Here is a 14425-nt window from a genome sequence, read left to right as displayed (position 1 = left end):
TCAGTTCTTTCTTACACCTGGATTGCTGATGTTGCGCACCTGTTCGACCGCATGAAGGCTGAATACACCTCACAAAACATTCATGACAAGAATATTACACATTATGTAGTACATTAACAAACATCGCATTGTCAAACATTAATTTATTTGTACCACTACACTTGACTGCTCGAGCTGCTTGCTTTGCATCCAAGTTTTGCGTGTTGATAATTTTCAAGTCATGAAATTAACATGATTTCTAAATTGGACCTTGAACGCAGCATCAGTATTGGGGCGCGCCCCCAGTAACACCTGTATAATAACAACCCAGACTTTACGTGTGAGCCGTGACAACTTTAAATCATGTAGAAGACGTTCTAACAGACCTTTTATTCAACACCTTTTAATTAATACTAACTCTAAACACTCCGCAGTGTTTTATGTCACGTCGCCAACGCCTCTAACAGGAAGCTGCGTGTCTTCATTCCTCAAAACTTGACGGCGGCCGTTTGTAAGGAAAACGGTGCAGAGGAGCGAATCATGGCGACTCCGAACAATCCGCGGAAATTCAGCGAGAAAATCGCTTTACATAACCAGAAGCAGGCGGAGGAGACAGCGGCGTTTGAGGAAGTGATGAAGGACCTCAACATTACCCGGGCAGCGAAGGTAAAGGCTGTCGTTTCCCTCCACATCTTCTTCAGCGAGCTGTCATATAGGCACGCATCCACGGCAGAGGAGGTAAACAATAACAAACGACGCTTCCAGGAACATTCTTCTCCCACGGATGACTCCCAGCGGGGGTGACAGTAGGTGACAGTCCTCCGACGCTGGAATAAGATGTCCACGAACCTCATCCTAAAAAGTTACTGCATTTTTTTTAATTTTTTTTAATTTTTTTATTTTGTCCCACGCAAGTGGAAAGCAAAGGGGCGTGAGCGCGTTATTTACAGCGCGCATCCGAATGCGCATCCAAAAACGAGGCTGCCGGCAGCAGCAGAATCTCATCAACATTTTTCCAATGCTGAATAATTCACCAGGTGTCAAGTGCAGTTTTTGTGGCGGTGTGTCGTTTGCTCCGTGGCTTTTGTAAACTTGTTTGACAGGTCGTCAGGCCTGTGAGCTGCGCAACGGTGCTGACATTTAAATGGAAGATGATGGCCAGCAGATTATAAGGAATTTAATCCACACTCAATACAGGCCTCTGAAACACACGGATTTAAAAACACACCACTGTGTTCATCTACATGTTGACTTGAGTCGCATGAAAATATCAATCAGTACTTTATTTCCTAGTCGCTGTTATTGATTGTTGTAATTTTCCTTAAATTTCCAACAAAAACACAGAAGAGAAACAACAACAAAAACATATGCAGTCACAGACTGCAACATTCCACGACAGCCCTGAATTCGAAATTTTACCCTGACCTTCTTGCATAGGTCAAAGACCAAAGCTAGAGTTCTGACATACTGTCATTGATCAAAGCATTAATTTGGATCTATGGTCTTACTCACACTGGTCTTCTCCCTTGTCTTTGTATCTTTATCCGGTTCCTGAGTGTACAAAGTTAAAATCTGAACTTGACCTAGTTTTCTCAAGGTCAAGGTCATCATCTCATTTTTATCCCCTTTGCTGCCAGAGTAATGTGCTTTTTGTTTCATCTTTCTATCTGCAACGATAGCAAAGATATTTGGTGGACTAACGGACGAACACACAAACGTTGACAATTACAGATCATCCCCACTTTGAAGCGGGATGTAAAAACATAGCCGCCATAAATTTCTCAGGAGACAACTGGATTACAAAACATTTACACAATCAGTAATGATTGTGTCCCTTGTGGGCATTGATCAGCCAGTTATCCTCCTCATGGCCTGGAACTGGAGCTGGATGATTCTTTACAGCTTTTAAGGTTACAATGGAGTCCTGTGATCTCTCCTGCTAAAGTGTTAGCTGGTGTGAGTCTGTTTCTAGTTTCTGACATTGATGCTGTATTTACATACAGGGCGGTCTGTCGTCGTCCCTCTTGTTAAATAACGTGGAAATATGTCCCTATGTCTGCGTGGGTTCTCTCCGGGTTCTCCGGCTTCCTCCCACCTCCAAAACCATGTGCTTCAGGTTGATTGGCCGGTCCCAAATTGACCGTAGGAGTGAGTGTGTGTGTGAATGATCGTTTATTTCTATGTGGCTCCGCGGTACACTGGCGTCGTGCCCGGAGTGTCCCCCGCCTCACGCCCTGAGACTGCCGGGATATGCACCGGCTTCCCTGCGACCTGCGTTAGCGGATTAAGCGGGTTAGAAGATGAATGAATGAATGGTTTGCGGCGCTATGTTTGTTCAATATTGAACGGAGTGCCTTCCCCCCTAAAGTTTCTTTGCATCTGTTCAAATGTTGCTGTAAGATATCTCAGGTTTCTTTTGTTTGAATAAAAGTGTTTTCATTCTGTTTTGAAATCAACAAAATCTTGATTGCGGCACCTTAAACAAGTGTCCGACGAGGGAAATGTCAATCAGCACGGTGCTTTTTGGAGTCCCGTCTATAGAACATGATGAATGGGATTAAAGATACACATTGTGATATCTTGCATATTATATCCTTGTTGGCTTGTGGTCTGTTTCTAAGCAGTTTGTGTTGCTGTTACTGAAGCATGAATTTACTATAACAAAGAAAAATACTCATTTATTTTGTGAAGTTCAATCAATCGTCTCGTTTGTCTTCATCTGCTTTCAGTTACAACTGCAGAAAATTCAGTATTTGCAGCTGGGACCAAACCGTGGACAATACTATGGAGGCTCTTTGCCAAATGTCAATCAAATTGGAAACGCCACTGTTGATGTGCCTTTTCAGGTGAGGCAATCATAAACACTTAATATACACCAGGATTTGTTTTGCAGTATGTATCTACATCTGTTTAAGATATTTTTTTAAATCACATCTTGCAGCATTGATTCAGTCTGTTTACATTGACTCCATGAACACCACAAGGTCCTTTTCCCAGTAGTGACATAGCTGGTGTTAATGCAAACAACCACAATATATTTTTAGAATGAAAAGAACAAGGCAGAGTAAATATATCAAACTATATTAGCTGTCTGTTGTAAGATATATTTTTAAAAAGTCAAAAATCCAAGTTTTGTTCATTCTCTCTCATTAATAAAATAAATTCTCACAATTTGTTAAGTAGTTTTGCATTTTTTTCTATCTTTGTCAGAATTCAGGGCTGGATGCAAACAGATCTACACGACACCACGGGTTGGTGGACAGAGTTTACCGGGACCGGAACCGAATCACATCACCCCACCATAAACCTCTGTCTATTGACAAACATGGGCGCCAGATATCTTTCAATGCCTGCAGGTCTTTTCATTGCACTGTATATGCAGATACTGAAATAAATTAAATAATACATTTATTTCCTGTGGCTAAGCATGTGCCTAAATGTAATTTGCAAATGTTTCCATGACTGAAGATTGTGATTAAATCTGAATCTTATTATGTTTGGTAGAAGCGTTTACTATGTGCAGTGTGTGCGATAATACTGTCTCCACTGATAGAAGACTGTGATGTGAAGCTCACAAATCATTACTGCTCACTTTTATCACATGATGGTTCATTTTAGATCTTGCCAGCACTGTGCTCTTTTTTTGTATCGCCTAATGTTTAAAGTATTCATGGTAGTGAGATTGCAATGAAACCGCCAAGACTTTCTCCAGCTACATTTTCTTAACCTGTAATCTCACATTGACAGCTGTCCATATGCTTCAGTGTATCTGTCACCACCGCCCGATACCAGCTGGAGGAGGTAAGTCAGCCTCTTCAGTGTTTGCATGATTGTCTATCTAGTGGTTACCCTTTTTTTATAGTAATAGTACTGATTAAACCTTCACACTGCCTTCCTTAAGTATTCTGACTCATACTATGTTCCTTCCATTATTTATGACGTTGCCCGGTCAAAGCAATACAGGTGGTAGCGCAGTATTTCCTAATCCTTACTGAATATGAATGTAAGTTTTAATTTTCTATATAAGCCCAGGTAAATGCAGAGGGTTGTGGTTGATGAGCGTTCATCTAAAGAATTCCATACCGGATTTAACTCAGCTAAAAGATGAGCCATAATGACTGAATGGTTTGATAAATGTGGTTGAGGCTTGAATTTGTATTTGCTTTTCATTGGTGACGTTTTACTACGAAATGCACTGACACACAGTATTTTAAATTGTTTCACTGCAGGACAAACTCCGACTCTGCGTTGCATCAGAGCACATTAAATCCTGCACAACAAACCTCGTTTGTCGGAGAGTTGCAGGAGTTGCAACCAAAACGCGGTAAACATTATCTCAATTCATTTTCGTTTGGCATTTGTTGATTAACGTTTCATTTTGAATTTGCCTGAAGAGCATGCACAAAGACATTCCATTTGATTAATATTGATCAGTATGTTGAGATATGAGTAAAGGAGAAAAAGAAACCTATATGGGACCTTTAATATATAAAAATAGACTTTTAATCAGAATAAGTCACTTCTTAATCGTGTGTGGGGTTTTTTCTTTCAAATCTGGTTAAGAACTCTATCTGCAGTAAGGGGTCATGTTTTTTCGTAAGTCTGTTTATTTGTTGTTGTGTTTTCCTTCTTTAAGTGTCTTCCAGTGTTGATAAAAGAGTTTTAGATGTGCTTTTGATGGCAGAGGTGGAAAATGAGGAGACTCAGTCCATCCAGGTGTCCAAAGAAATTTACTGCTAAAACCCAAGATCATTATCTTTTGTGTGACTCTCTCCAGTTCTCCAAATCTCCGTACCAGGTGCTGAAGAAATTAAAAAAGAGGTTGATGAAGCTGGACAAGAACAAAACTGGGAGTGCAAAGAGGTGAAACCTTTACACTAAGAATTATGTTAACCTTCACTTATTGTTCAATGCATCCATATTTTAGCTACAAATCATTTTTTGCCCTTTAGGACATTTCGTCTGATCCCTGCACAGTTCCAGGAATCCAGTGAGTTTTAGTTTTAGTTTTTAGTTTAGTTTTTTCAATGTTGAACCCATCTGAGAAAAAGCTCTCTTAAAATCTGACTGAAATAAAAAATGATGATGAAAATAATGCAGTTTTTCCTGGCAGTTCTTTATAATGTGTAATGTATGTATAATGTATAATTGTTAAGTGCAACTGCTCTTTAGGACATGGAAGCTCTTCAGTTTATGTGCATATTTTCACAAATAAGAATTAAACATAGCTTTAAACTGAAAGCTCCTAAATTGTCCTGACTACAATAATTTAGATTTATATCTTATCTATCAAAAATATAAGACAATAGAGGCAAGACAAAAAGTAGCAGTGACCGAACGCACCGAGTACAAATAATGGAGTTTTTGTTGTGAGAAACACTATTGAATGTTGGCCAATAATTTGCATGAGACATCCACTGTTAATATTTCTGTTCCTTCATCTTCACCATCTAATTTTTTACACCATAAGAAATTTCATTGTATGCTTCTGTATCCTGTAGCATATTCCCATCTCCAGGCCAGCAGTCAACCACTTCATTAAAACCAGCAGCCCACAACACAAGCGGCTCCCTTCCTGACCTGACTAATGTCCAGTTTCCTCCTCCGCTGCCCACCCCGCTCGACTCAGATGATGCAACAGCCGCCTTGTTTGGCTCGTCAAGCAGCTCACAGATGATGACCATTACGCAAGGTAACCCTACTGACAACGGCCTGTTCATGTTTAGTTTAGGAAAGTTTTTGTGCAAGATACTAATGAATTTTGATTTAACATTTTGCACGTTCTCTTTCAAAAACTCACTTGTCATGTTGTTCCGGTTTCCTGGGTAGGAGGGAATTCATCTCAGGCCACAGAAACCATGGAAATGCAGGCAACACAGGACAACATGGTTCCTCTAATCCTGAATGCAGGAGACTCCTGCCAACACCAGAACCTGCAGTTGTCCCCAACATCTCCTCCTCTGAGCCTCTCTCAGGTACAGCACTGCCCTGGCTGTTAGAAAAATCACATGCAAGTTTGATTTATATATACACTATAATCAGATAAAAAATTATGCAAATGAATTCTGTGTTTAATATTTAAATTAGTGTTGTAGAATGTTTCAAGAATGAAATATAAAATGTACTGAACAAGGAATGTATACAAATATGTGAAATGCCCAAAACATTTTGCTCATGTAATTGACCTTTATGACCCATAAACACAACAATAGTTATTAAAATCAATTATTATACCTACATAATGCAAAGTGCTGTAGTTCAGTCTGGGTATTTTCAGCAATCTAATCAGAAATGCATAACCTTCATATAACATCAAGACAATCTAAACCATATTATTTCAGTTATATTGATGTTTCTTGACTTTTTAAAATTTTTCTTCCACTGGCTTTTGTCAGTAAAATGCAAAGGGAAATTCCTCGCATTTGAAAACCTTCATATTAAATTCTGTCTATGAAGTCATGCGACTGAGCTGTGTGTGGAAACGTTTTCCCATAGAACATTGGAACCTTCTATTTGTTATGTTGCTGTGTTCACCGCAGGCGGCCATCAACGCCATGAACCTTGAGCAGCAGCTGTCCCAGTATGCCTTCTTCAACCACCAGCCGTCATCCCAGAGTCTGCAAGTGAGTTTCTCCTCCGTCACTCTGTCCAAAGTTTCAACAGCTGTCTTCCACTGAATGTTGTTAAGCATCACTTTGATGATGATGTTGGTGTGTGAGGATTCAGGCTTGATGCTGTGATGCTAAATGTTAGATTGCATTAATAGTCTGGTCATTATTTGTAATCAATACATTTAAATCTGAAGTGAATATAGTTCACGTATTTCTGTCTTTCTGTTTCTTAAAACACTGAACATGTCTGTTCCAGTGTCCAGTCTTATATCAGAGCGATTTTTTAACATCTATAAGCTGTGAATGGATTAATCACCTCTCAATCTCATGCTACCTTTATTCGTTTTGATTGCTTATCTATCAACAGATTAACAATCTGGAGGTTTATACTCTTGTTGACTTTTGAGTGATAGGAAAGGATTCTAGGCAAGAAACATGAGTGGTGCTAGGCCTAAAGGTACATAGACATGGGCATCATCTGCAAAGCAGTAACTGTCTCTACTGGGTCTACACACCATTCCCCACAGAGTAACTTGTAAATTATGAATGATTGGGCACACAAAATAGACCCCTGGAGTTCCTCACAAAAAAGAGAAGCACAAGAGATGGCAACTCACTCCAAATATTTCTGGGAAAGTTTTGTTTGAGAGACAGGAAATACTCCAGCAACACTGATGGCTGAGATGTATCTTTAATGAGCCTTTATTTCAACTTTAAAATGTTAATGGATGACTACATGGTGTCTGTCTGTATTTATGATGCAACTCTTTACTTTTCAGCACACAGCTCTGGCCCAGCTATCATCTTCCATGAAGTCCTGCTCTACATCAGACGACCAGACATCGTCACAAACCAACATGACCATAGACATGAACACGGTGAGTAACAAACAGATCTGTCTGCATTACATCAGTGTCTGCCTGCATCAGGTTATGGCTGCAGTCGAATCACAGCTGGTTCTTTGGGCTAATTCTCATTTCCTTTCCTAATAATTTGTTATCAGGATGTCGGTCTTGATGATGATGATGATGATGATGATGATGACGATGATGATGATGTGTGAGGAGTCTTACACGTTGATGCTGTGATGCTGGATTGTAGATTGTATTACTAGTCTTGCCATCTCTATTTGTAATCAATAAATTTAAATCTGAAATGAATATAGTTACATCAAGGATGGGAAAGAATTTCTTTCAGTCTTTATGTTTCTTAAAACATTGAACATGTCTGTTCCAGTGTCCAGTATTGTTCCATTGTTTTATATCTATAAGCCGTGAATGGATTAATCACTTCTCAATCTCATGCTACCTTTATTCGTTTTGATTGCTTATTGAGCAACAGATTAGCAATCTGGATGTTTATACTTCTGTTGACTTTTGAGTGATAGGAAGGGATTCTAGTCTTGTTTTATAAACCTCCAAATGTGAATTGCTGAATATGTTGTTTTGATATATTTTTCTCCACAGTCTGTTCATGTATTATTTTTTAATGTTGCTAGGCGAGTAGATTGGAAAGAGCTATATAGCGGAACAGATTATAGGGAGCACAGTCTCCCTGATCCTCCAGTTTTGCAGTATTTATTGACCTGGCTTGGCAATGTTTTTCTCCTTCTCTTTAATCCCCTTTAGTTTTTCTTTTTTCCCCAAAAAACCTTTTCAATATCAAGAATGCATCCATGTGAGTCATCTCTGTGATCAGTTCACAGGAACAACTGTTTCGGCATTAGGTGTCAGTATCATATAACCCGGGTGCGATTTGTCAAAAAAAACAAAACAAAGGGCTGGGGTGGGGTGGTTTTTTTTTAATGAATGGAATATTTTTTCATTTAAAAAAAATAAGCAATCAATGGGCCTTATTCTTTTTAGGTTAATGCAGTACTTCTTAATTGTTTTCTGCCCAGACAGAAGAAAACATTTTACGTCCATCCACTCTCTGCCTCTACCCTTTATTCTGTTACATCAATGAAAAAGCAAGCAGTAGTTTGCCGCACACGTTCACCATAACTCTGCGAATTTCTGGGCAGGGAACTAACAAATGTTTGGCCCATTAACAGCGACAAAACAATGACTGATCAGTGTGGACATTTGTCCACAGTGTGTTTGTCCACAAATGATGACAAACATTTGTGTTATTTCATATTTTTATAATCATTGATGGGGTCCTGCTGTAGGAGCTAAATGGAAGTATGGTGGAATACCTCAGTGGCTTAAAGCTTGGTTGAGCCTCTCCACCCCCCAAGGATAAAATTCCTTCAGCAGAGATAGAGATGTAAAAACCCAGAGGGGGGAATGATCCCCCTATCCCACCCAACAAATCACAGATTTCATATACACATTAAAATATTTAATAAACATTTAGGGATTTTACAGTCAGTGAACCCGCTGGCTAAAGGTAAACCTGATCACATAATGTAAGTCAAGCACCAGAGATACAAAAAATACACCCCCTGTGTTCAGTATGAGATCATTTCCACACACAGATACCAATAAATGGCATCTGCTATACAAATAACAGGTAAAACATATCCTCTTGTATTAGGCCTCCTCCCTCCAACAGTACCGCAGTAGGGTCGGATCCTCTGCCAATCAGTCTCCAACCTCTCCCGTCTCCAATCAAGGCTTCTCACCTGGAGGTTCACCTCAAGTAAGGGCGTGTGAATACATGAGATTCTGGCTCATTCTGTATAAACCGTCCCCTGCATTGCAGTACTGTGGTTATCATTGCCAAGTAAAGCTCTGTGGCTTCCCCCTACAGCTGCTTGTGTTGTGTTAACATTAGCAGATCTGGGCAAGAAAAAATATGCCACTTTGTCTGAGTCACTGAAGCAATTTAGACTTTTTTCATTAGTGTAAGTTAAATAGTTTAGTTACTTTGCTTCTGTAAATATATACTGAACATATAATGATTTATGATCTCATGATATCAGTACGCAACACACTTATTCACGGCTGATCTTTACGTCACACCAGGAAACTCAGGTATTTTGTGTTATTATAGTTTTACCAGCAAAATAATTCTTATTTTTTAATTATACTGTGGTTTTAATTTTATTACATGAAATAGTAAATGCTGTTAAGTCAAGAAAAATGTAGAATTTTAAAAATGTTATTATATAGTTAAATAATAGTGTTTAATTTTTTGTTAAGTATGCGTAGCTCCAGTTTTGCCCAGATCTCAACCAGTCTTCTGAAACTCTGTCATATGTTGCTCTGATGTATTGTCCCCGACCTTCCTTCTCTGCTGTTTCTGTCGTACTTCCGTTGCATCTCCACTGTTTTCCCTCCTAGTATGACATTTTCTTAGTGATCATTAGATCATTATTAATATTGTGGTTTTGCACCAGCACGGAGATTTGAGGCAGCTTGAGGTGTTTCAAGGAGAAGCCGCCATTGCTGCCATGATTGAATCTCAGCAAACTAAATCTTAATTGCAGGATGGTGCTTTAATATAATTGAAATACACCCAAGGTAAACATGGATCAGGGCTGTTGATCTGTTCTGCACATGAGGATATGCTGTTTGAATTCATGGCAGAGAAGTGGGTCTATAAATCTGTCATTGCTTAACCTTTCAAAGTGTTTTGAAAGACAGCCTATCTGTTGAAGCATGTTTTATACTAAACTAAAATTAAACCAAATATTTATAGCAATTTTAGACACTAAACTTTTGTTCCTACTGCATTTGTGACTGCATTGTATTTACAATGCTTAAAAAAGCCAATGTGGTGAGTGATGTTGTGGGTGTTGTGTGTTTATTATTGTGTTTGCTGAACCCAAGTCCGTGTTCTCATCAGCTAATATGGCTTAATTGTTGTCTAGAGGTTATCCAGGGGCTAAACCACAACTGGCAAGCCGTGTGCTACATCATCCAGCTGCCCTGTGGGGACCTCTGCAGCACACACAGATTGGTTTTGAACAAGGAAGAGCACGGGCTGAGAATATGATCCAATTACTTATACATTAAGAGGCCACAATGAAATAGGAGATTTTCTGATGCTGGTTCAGTGAGTATGTTTGACTGAGGAGCTTCAAAAGAATCAGCTCACAGCGAGTCAGTGGAGGGAGAAACAAGTCGCAAAGGGAATTCTATTGTATTTTCAATGATTCCCTTTATTTGATCTGATGTTCAGTATATTTGGTTGATAGTAAGTAAGACACAAAGGTCACAAAGCTTAAGAGAAGGTTTATACTGAAGGAACGAAAAGCATCCCATCCTTTTACTGTGGGCTACCAGATTTTTAACATTAGTATGGTTTCTGTCTACCGGTATTTACTGCGGCATTTTAAATAATTTCATATACAGTATTTTCCGCACTATAAGGCGCACCTAGAAGCCTTTGATTTTGTCAAAAACAGACAGTTCGCCTTATAATCCTGTGTGCTTACATATTAAAAAAGTTTTAAAATAGGCCATTCATTGAAGGTGCGCCTTATAGTCCAGTGCGCCTTATAGTGTGGAAAATACTGTATATTATGGTTCTTATTCATGCTCTTTATCTCAATCCTTATTTTTTTACACCTTGTTATTAATTTTATTTCTGTTTTTCAATGCCTTCTCCAAAAAAAGTTTGATTGGTCTCTGGATAAGAAAAATGCTCCCATGGTGGATGAAAACACAGAAGCTGCTTCTGTTTTTACGTATTTAATTTATGACATGATATTTACTGCTTCTCCTGTGTGTGTCATCCGTTCTGTATTTAGACGTGCAAATGTCTTGAGTTAGAGCGCATTAATCTGTTTCTCTGTGTCTTGTGTACACATATTGTATTATTTACATAAAGATTACTGGAGACATTACAAATGCAGTGATGTTGTTAGGCAATATCAGTCATTGATCTAGGCTTGTCTCCATTTAATAATTCATATTTAATGATAAATGCATCATTTCTGCACACTGCATGAAGAATGTTTTCAGCATCAATAGGTTTTTTTTAATCATTATTTGTTGTTGCAGCACAACTCCATACTGGGCAGTGTTTTTGCAGATTTTTATGACCAGCAGCTCCCATCCATCCAGGCCACGGCGCTCTCACAACAGGTCAGATAGAAGCACATAGGTCCATATTCTACTCTCTCCAGACCTCCTCTTGCTTTATAGAGAGTATATTTGATATAAGAGCAGACATTGCAATGTTATTCTCTGATATGATTTCCAGTTGGAACAATTCAACATGATTGAAAACCCCATCAGCTCCGACAGTCTGTATAGCCAGACCTCCACCCTCAACTACTCCCAGGCACTTATGATGGGTTTGACTGGTGGCCACTGCAACCTGCAGGACTCACAGCAACTGGGCTGCAGTAGCCATGGCAACATCCCCAACATCATCCTCACAGGTGCTGCTTCAACATCCCATTTGGCTCATTTAATTCTTAGCAACAAGAGGCTTGCAGAGTAATTTGGCACCTGTTTTTGTTGAATACCTTTGCAAAATCCCAAGCTACATTAACTTGTGCATTGGGCCTTTACTTAACCAGTATTTACAAATGTGTGTGTGTTGTATAACGGTTAATTATTTTTGTAAATGTGTAAAATAATCACTTATTGTGCACTGGGATTTGTATGTGCGAAAGGGAATCTGAAAAAACGTCTTCAGAATCTGTGACCGTGTAGTGAGATTTGTAAAATGTACAAAGAAATATTCTAAAGCCTTATTAATTGGGATTTCTAAATATGTAGATAAATCAGTAAACATAAACAGTATATGGATATTAATGCCACATATGCACACAGTGCAGGGGAACATTTTGTTTTTTTCACATATGAGACCTACAAAAGCATGTGGTGATTTACATGTTTTTATGTACCTCATTGTTGGATTTCCTACATAGCCCTCATCATGACATCATGAACATATAAACAACATATAAATACTATGATTATACTATTATTAGTTTTTATTATTTCAGATAAACAGCAGCCCAGTCCACGACGGGCTTCAACAGACTAGTGTTATGAATGCTATACAGCTAGTGAGACAGACAACTACGTGTATTTGCAGCAAACGTCACACCAGGAAATGCTGCTGTGAGTTGAGAATGATGACATGAGTATTTATGTGTTTATTTACAGATTTCTACACACATTTACAAATCTGACTAAACACAGACAGGTCTATGATTCACAATACTCCACACTCATTTGCAAATAATTGTAATGCAGTAAGGGCTTCATAGTTTCAATTTTGTCACATTTGCTTTCTATTCTTGTCTACTGTTACACGCACAACAGCTGAGCATTGTACACCTTACAAAGAAATGATTAATTACTTGGCTTTTCCAATACAATATATTGTAGTAATACAACCAATAAACTGGCTTTGTTGTTAATATTCCACCCACACAATGGGTGAATAGCATATTTTATAGCAAACCAAATTGAGTGATTGTGTGAGACATATCCCACACAAAGGCTATAAAACGGTGCTGCTTTCATGAGCTTTCCTCAAAGTAAGAAAGCTGTTTTCCAAAATCTACATAGAACATGTTGACAGTTTATACTCAAACAGAAGAACAGGAGGAAAGCATTTTAATAAGATTCTGTAATTCATCTTTTGAACTCTTCCACACATATAAACAAACCTTATGAAACTGAATTTTTTCCACCTCACTGAGTTTTCGCTTCAGCTACTGGTGAAAATCATCCGTTGACGTTAATTCTCTGTACTCAGATATGTAATTATTATGTCAAGACGTCAAATCTATAACAGCAAGTTATTATCAAATCAAACTGTGGCTTGTCAACATGTTGTCTCTTGTCTATGTCTAGTTTTACCCAGCGATCCTTCCCTCTTTCTTCTGCCTAGTGAGTGGAGAGTCTCCCCCCAGCCTGCCCAAAGACCTTGCTGGCTCCCTGTCAACAGATGTCAGCTTTGATATCGACTCCCAGTTCCCACTGGATGATCTAAAGATCGACCCACTGACACTTGATGGTCTGCACATGCTCAATGACCCAGACGTGGTCCTTGCTGACCCGGCCACAGAGGATGCCTTTCGCCTCGACCGGCTCTAACCAGCTCATGTACACAGGTGTGTGTGTGTGTGTGTGTGTGTGTGTGAACACAACCGCCCTGGGTGAAGGGAGCAGGGGTAAATCTGGAACGCAACAACAGAGAGCAATTCCACTGCAACCAAACAACCAACCGACCAACAAACCAACTGACCAACCTACTGCAACCATCTTTTAAAAGAACTATCATTGTAGGGAGACACGTGAAATGTTCAAGAATGCTGCAGCCTCCTTCCCCTTCAGAACCTTAATGGTTTGTAATAGATGGAGTTGTGGGGTGAATGATGTTAAAAGTTGTTTGTTTGTTTTTTGCAAATGACATGATTTATAGTAGATGTCTTTTTTCTGCATCCATGATGAAGCTTGATCTCTTAGTGTCCATCAATGACTGACTAAATCAGAACATAGATCCTTAACACTCAGTGTTCTCATTACTCCATTGTAATTAAGTTTAGCCTCCCAGTCACACATTTTGTCAGGATGTTAATTTATTTGTAGTCTGTGTGTGTTTTGTCACACAAACCATCGTCAGGCCTGGTTGAATTTTTCCTCAATCTTGAATGAGCAAGTTCTTTTTAGACAGCACTGATTTTGATTTGACCATAGTAAAAATATCTGTCATCGGTTATGCATGAAATTTCAAATCACTGTGCAAAGTTGTTTTGCCTTAATAGTTTGACATTTCATTTTCTCGAAAAGATGACTAGTATTTAAATGAGAAAATAACATTCTAAATGTCAAGAAGTTTTTAGTCCAGGTGTTTAGGCCTAAGTCTGTTACTGCTGCATTATTGTAGATTGTAGTATTATTATTGTAGTGTTTTATGTG

The 14425-nt window shown here is 38.8% G+C and overlaps 1 protein-coding gene across 3 annotated transcripts; it reads left to right on the top strand.

The window, feature by feature from the left end:
* Nucleotides 1-318: 318 nt before the first annotated feature.
* On the top strand, nt 319-14125 carry crtc1a (CREB regulated transcription coactivator 1a). 3 transcript variants are annotated; one of them, XM_068340772.1, is made up of 15 exons: nt 319-645; nt 2709-2825; nt 3190-3317; nt 3721-3780; nt 4209-4303; nt 4757-4842; nt 4932-4969; nt 5481-5671; nt 5809-5954; nt 6519-6602; nt 7370-7468; nt 9129-9233; nt 11543-11626; nt 11745-11925; nt 13395-14125. In XM_068340772.1, exons 1-15 carry the CDS (start codon nt 520-522, stop codon nt 13598-13600), a joined length of 1746 nt encoding a protein of 581 aa, XP_068196873.1. In that variant the 5' UTR covers nt 319-519; the 3' UTR covers nt 13601-14125. The 3 variants fall into 3 exon arrangements, with proteins under 3 accessions (XP_068196873.1, XP_068196872.1, XP_068196874.1); XM_068340771.1 differs by having other exon boundaries at nt 3190-3335; nt 3727-3780; XM_068340773.1 differs by lacking the exon at nt 9129-9233 and having other exon boundaries at nt 3190-3335; nt 3727-3780.
* The last annotated feature ends 300 nt before the right edge of the window (nt 14126-14425 follow it).

This window comes from Antennarius striatus, chromosome 18 (assembly GCF_040054535.1).
Source record: "Antennarius striatus isolate MH-2024 chromosome 18, ASM4005453v1, whole genome shotgun sequence".
Lineage (NCBI taxonomy): Eukaryota > Metazoa > Chordata > Actinopteri > Lophiiformes > Antennariidae > Antennarius > Antennarius striatus.
Note: the sequence above shows the minus strand (reverse complement) of the source record. Positions and strands in the feature narration are given on the sequence as shown.

Bases quoted from the DNA above. Each gene is read 5' to 3' on its own strand.
- crtc1a (XM_068340771.1), top strand. From the start codon at position 520: ATGGCGACTCCGAACAATCCGCGGAAATTCAGCGAGAAAATCGCTTTA. The intron at 4,970-5,480 runs GTGAGTTTTAGT...TGTATCCTGTAG, and splicing joins TGCACAGTTCCAGGAATCCA to CATATTCCCATCTCCAGGCC. The intron at 7,469-9,128 runs GTGAGTAACAAA...CTCTTGTATTAG, and splicing joins TGACCATAGACATGAACACG to GCCTCCTCCCTCCAACAGTA.